General features: G+C 42.8%; 1 protein-coding gene across 3 annotated transcripts in view; it reads right to left on the bottom strand.

Moving 5' to 3' along the window:
- Nucleotides 1-297: 297 nt before the first annotated feature.
- The window catches only part of Znf106 (zinc finger protein 106), a 56,624-nt gene continuing 50,921 nt past the window's right edge, over nucleotides 298-6,000 (bottom strand). For all 3 annotated transcript variants that reach the window (XM_048459874.3, XM_048459876.3, XM_048459875.3), the window contains 2 exons: nucleotides 4,211-4,357; nucleotides 298-3,637 (listed from right to left, as the gene is read on the bottom strand). In XM_048459874.3, the coding sequence (XP_048315831.3) occupies nucleotides 3,581-3,637; nucleotides 4,211-4,357 (204 nt within the window). In that variant the 3' untranslated portion in view covers nucleotides 298-3,580. The remainder of the gene's footprint in view (nucleotides 3,638-4,210; nucleotides 4,358-6,000) is intronic.

Genomic DNA, 6,000 nt, shown 5'->3' with positions numbered 1-6,000 from the left:
GCCTCCCAAGTGCTGAGATAAAAAGGCATGCCCACCACTGCCTGGCAAAATCAACAAATTTTAAATCAAATAAATGGGCAGCATGATGGGTCAGTTACCACAGGTCGGTGCAGGAGAGAGGGGATTGTTTTCATCCCAGCTCCTCTGCTCACAGGCCTGTCTGACGTGAGTTTAATCTGGACCTCGGGTGGGTCTGTGGTACATATACAAGCACCATGTTCCCTGCCCACTGTCTGTTCTGCATGCCAAAGTGAAAAAGGCTCTTAATTACGAAAACACAAAGTAACAAAAAGAACACCTAGTAAAAGTTCTTTATTTTCTTCTTGTATTTGCTTTATATTTCACTTACAAAGTTATCAAGTTCACAGCTTTTATACCAAAACGTAAGAAAGCTGTTTAGAAATATCTTTGCAGTCAAACGTCACCTGACATTTCTTCTAATCCATATTTAATGTTGAAATACAATAAGAAACCAAGTTGCTGGGCAGCTCTGGGTATTACTCCCCCCCACGGCCTTTCCTTTTCTACCCTCTGCCAGCACTGGGCTACTTCTGGGCCTTGTCCTTGGGATTGGAGGTGAAGAGAAGGTTGCTGTGTGGTAAGTGGTGGGTTAATTAACACAAGGTTTCACACACATCTGCATATGGAAGTGTGTGACCCCACCCCCAACACAGCTTTCTCCTTTCTTACCTATAGGGCCACCTCCCTCAAACCCAAGGCTCTCAATGACAGGACAGGGATGAAACCCTACAAGTACAGCCTTAATAGCAATTCTAGAATTCTTGAAGCAACAGGAACAAATTTGCCATGGAAGTATAAGCAAATCGCAGCTATTTAACCAAACCACAAGACCAGAGTTGTTTAAACTCTAGTTCACGATATACCTCAATTTCCTTCCCAATGAATTATCTTTCATGAGATAATACTGTCATTCTTGTAAGTGTGCACCTACACCCAACAACTCAGCCACATGCCCACACACTGAAATTGTTCCATAGATAAATCTACCAGAAACAAAAGAAAACAAAACCAAACCTTGGTTGGCAAGAGTCACTTCAACCACAAAAGTACTGGCTTGGTTCAGTGTAATTCATGAATTCAAATTTTCAACTACTAACTCTCCTGAATAAAACATTTGCCTCACAAAAGTAACAAGTGTAATGCTAAATAACAACTTCTCAAACTTAAGTCATGTCAGAATGACATGTCTTGCCCTTTTTAAATTTGCATTGTTTACAGTTGAGCAAAATATGCTAAAATGTGTTTTGAACCTAAGTGAAAACTTAAAAAAAAAACCAAAAAAACAATCAAAGTGTTTGGTATTTTATTAGAGCTGTCACTGTAAACACAAAAGGATTTTTAAAGATTTTCTTTGCTTTGAGCTGCTGGACTAGACATAAATGATTAAAATCATTAAAATGACCTGCAAGTACTCCTAAGAAATGTCTTGGGTTTGGCAGGCTATTAGTCACTTCCTTCATCATTATGAATGATAGACTTAGTGAAGAACTTACGCAGAAGCCACACTTCTGTCTCCTGCAGGCAGCCGCTGAGGAGCCACATTCTCAGCGCCACACTAGGCTGCTCAACCCGGAGAACAGTGACCTGATACTGAGAACAGTTCTCAATCCACTGCTTCAAAGAGACCCTTGTGAAATGAGGACACGCCAATGCAGGCGCACGCATGTGAGCGCACACATGCACACGAGCGAGCAGGCAAACACATGACACAATGCCACCAAGGGAAACTCAGACCACAGTTCCTACAGATCCTGCCCAATGGCATGCCCTTAAGCCCTCAAGCATTCCTCACCTGGTCAACACCTGCCATTCTTCTTCCCTGCTGCACACAGGCTCCACCACCCCCATCCCTCCCTACACTCCCCTAGGTAAACAGGGAACCTGTGCTTCCTTAGCACACTGCCCTGCCTATGTGGAAACCCAGGAGATGATGTAGTTCAGAGAATGACGCAGGTTTAGCAATAAACCCACATGAGCTTTCCTAAGTAATTACTTCCCAGACTCACAGAAGGGTGGGTCCTCTGGTCACCCTTACAGGAAGTGGAGGTGAGAGGTGAGAAAGGTTTTTAATCTTACACAGAAATAGCATAATTATGCTGTCAGTAAGACAGCATAAGATCTGAGCAGCAGCCATGGTTCTCTTCACATCTAAGCCGTGTGGTCAACAAAAGTTTTCTCAAACAATAGTCACTCGTGAGCTATTACCAGCCGCTAGATTCATTAACATTTCCCGGATCCAGTAAGAACTACTGGAACCATTCCAAGGGGGAAAAAGGATATACTTAGTCTTCCATGCAATTTCAGAGGATTCAGACTGGCTTGCAGCCCATCCATCAATCCCTGGTGGAGTTGCCCTGCCCAAGAGCCTATGGGGAGGACTCATCAGGTCAGGTACAATCCTAGGACCAGAAAGCATTGCATCCTGAAGCTAGGGTGTGTGGTATGAGGGTCCTCTCCCTCTGAAGAACCCAAGTTTTGAGAACCCAGAAACAAAATATTAGAAAGTAACACTTGTTTAGTTTTACATACAAGTCTCGAGACAATCCAAGCCCAAAGCATCCTGCTAAGGCACGTGACACGGGTGTTCCCAGCGGTTGCCTTTCCTTCACTGTTCCAGTGCCTTAGTGGCACAGATGTGAAGGCAGACACTGGTTTCAGAAGTCACATCTCTGAAGGACTGTTTGAAGCCCTGCCAAATGAATCTAGATGCTTTCCCCAGCTCCCCTATCTAGCGTGCTGCAGGAGGGGTGAAAGCACCCATGAGCCCCCTGTGCCATTGCGTTAGGCTCAGCAAGATAGTCAGAGATGGGGGCCGGCCACAGAGCAACCCACAAGGTGTCCAGGCTCTGTGGACTCAGAGCCAGATGCTGGAAAGGGGATGAAGGTAGACTTTAGTTCAAGCGGCAGTGGCTGCAGCAGTGAGAGGGGGCGCCACACTGAGCACTCTGGAGTGGTTCAAAACACTAGAAAGGCTGTCTTTAGGAACTTCCCGCCATGGCAAAGCAGCCGGGCTGTTTCTTGGGACTCTCCATGTTTTGTACCCACAGTCAGCTCTGTCCATCTACAGAGCACTCACTAGTAAAACACTGCACATAATTATTAAAAAAGAAAATGATTGCTTCAATTTTAAATACCCAGTTATCTCAAAAGGAGGAATTAAAACCGATCCTGAACATCATAAGCCATCATACAAACAAAAATCAGAAATGACAAATGTAATCAATAAAACATGTGTATGATTAGGGTCAAACTGGGTAACCAATTAAAATCTGATTCTTTAATAAACAACTATAATCTACTAGCATAAATCACTGTCATCTCTCCCAGAAGAACCTGGTTCCTTAAAATCTGCTTAAACGTCACCCTTAAACGCTCCAGCACAGACTTGAATTGTATGTAACCTATTTTCCCACAGACTGCCCAGACTTTGCTAGTGGTAGGTCTGACTGTGAGCCACTTTCTCCTTCCCAGCTTCATCGGAGAAGGACAGAGCGGCCTGTGTAAGGACCGATGTGAAAACAGTTTACAAATGACTTCCCAACATGGGAGGCAAAAAACTTCATGAATCTATTTTGCTGTCATCTTCAGCATGTCGTTCAATATGTCCTGCAACGTCCTAGGAGGAAAAAAGAAAGGGCCATGAGAAACAAGCATGCAGCCAAGCAGCAGAAAGTTAATGCTGATGAACACCGAACTGGATTGTGCACACATTAAGGACATGAGGCACCATCTTCCTGTTAACTACAGGAAGCTATACATCTCCCCTTAGCACCAGAGAACAAACCTAAAGACTCTGCTTAACCTCTTTATTAAAAACAGACCAATTATTTTTTGAAAATCCTGTTTAATTAACTCTCAAATTCCTGAGCAATAAAAAGGAAAATTCCTAGTCACTCCCTATTTCTTGCAATCCTGAACACCTTAAAAAGCAAACAGGGTTTACTGGTCTTTGCTCTAAGTCAATGATCTCTATCTGAGGGTTAAGACCCCTTTGGGAGTCGAAATCCTTTCACAGGGGTCATATATCAGATATCCTGTATATCAGATATTTATATTATGATTTTTAACAGCAAAATTATAGTCATGAATAGCAATGAAATAACTTTTATGATTCAGGTCAGCATAACATGAGGAAATGCATTAAAAGTTCGCAACACCACAGTTGGTTGGTCCAATCCCGCAGAAATACCTGCTTGGATCCTTTTCTAGCTGTGAAAAAAGCATCACAGTTCTTCCAGCGACACTTCAGCGTCTGAAAGTTCGGATTGGTGTGGTCAGTGAGCAAGTGTTGCTTTAAGTGATCCACAACACCAAATATCAGAGCACAGCCATGCCACTGTAAGAAAGGACGGGAGGGACATGAGCACAGGAAACACATATACACGTGTACACACATAAACACCTTCGTCCCCTCTTGCTACATACTCTGGTTGGTCTAAACCCGCTAGGTAGACCAGACTGGCCTTGAAGTCTCAGCATCAGCTGCCTGTGTGGAGATTAAATGACCTCCCACTATGCCCAGCTAGAGCATTTCCTTTATCTTGTGTCATAAAATTTGCTACATTTATTCTGTGATCCTTTTTTGTTTGTTTGTTTGAGACAGAGTTTCTCTGTTTAGCAGTTCTGGCTGTCCTGGAACTCGCTTTGTAGACTTGCAATCCATTTCCCCACAAAGGCAAGCAGCTTTCCCATAACACCGAAAAGCATATTTAACAACTCTCAGATCATGAAGCTAAATTACAAAATGCTAGAAGCTGTGACTGGTGTCACACACTTGCAGTTCCAGCACTTGGGAGGTAGGAGCAGGAGGGTCAGGAGTTCAAGACCAGCTTTGTCAACAGGAGACCTGTCCCAACGCAAACAACAACCTGCTGCGGAAGTCTGGCTTTTAAAACTCACAACTTCTATCACCTGAATCACAATCGTTTACTTACCCACTAAAATAAAATGTAACTTTCTGTAAAGATGGCTCAATCTCAAGTATTCATCTAGCACAAAAACACTGTTCTTGCTTCTAAGCCTTCAGCCTTGTAATGAATGTTATGACTGCCAATTCTAGGATGTTTTAGTGAGCATGTATTAATTATGCATAGTGGGCTTTACTATGGTATTCTCACACGTGTACAATGTATGTGGGTCAACCTCTCTTCACCCTGCTGATTTCTCAACCAGCCTCTCTCCTCTCTCTTCCTCAAAATTGACCCAATGAGCTTCATTAAGGTTGCTTACATAAGTATGGTCAGTGATTATTTATAGAATCACGTCGTACAGCCACCTCACCTGTGGCTACACCAAAGAAAGTATCTCTTCTAGCAATGAGCCATTGCCGTTAGAGCCTCAGAAGGGGCGGACCTTGAGAGCCTCCCCATGTTCATTACTAAATGGCAATAAGAATCTGAGATTTTTTTTTCCAGTCAGATGATTTCAACTACCTTTGTGTTACAAATCTAGTCCTCTATTTTGATTACCTTACCCGAGAAGACTAACAAAAAAGACAGTGACATATGCCAGAACTAAAAAGTAGTAAGGCAACAGACAGGTCGAGAATCAAATTTGATAAAATGTCCAACATTCCATTAATTCTGATAAGGAATTCAGGGTCTGGGGGAAAAGAAACCTAGTGCCATTAACTTCTCATTGGTCACTCCCAGAACCAGAAACAACTGAAAACAAGGCCTACAGGGATGGTGCTTAATTTTGTGGGCTAATTATTAGCTTCCAAACTTGCCATAAATTGTTGTGAGGTATTATCTGAAATGTGTTACAATTGTTTATGCTGTGGAACATTTGTTTTAATGATGCAAAGATGTGTTACATTCTTTTAACTCCGTGAAGCTGTGTTACTTTGCCTGTCTATAACATCTGATTGTTTTAATAAAGAGCTGAGGCAGGAGGACAGGCAGGGCTGGCAGACAGAATAAATAGAAGAGAAATCTGGGAGAAAAGAATCAAGGAGGAAGAAAAGAAGGGGCCAGCCAC

Source organism: Myodes glareolus, chromosome 10 (genome assembly GCF_982192425.1).
Source record: "Myodes glareolus chromosome 10, mMyoGla1.1, whole genome shotgun sequence".
In the NCBI taxonomy this organism is placed as follows: Eukaryota; Metazoa; Chordata; class Mammalia; order Rodentia; family Cricetidae; genus Myodes; species Myodes glareolus.
Note: the sequence above shows the minus strand (reverse complement) of the source record. Positions and strands in the feature narration are given on the sequence as shown.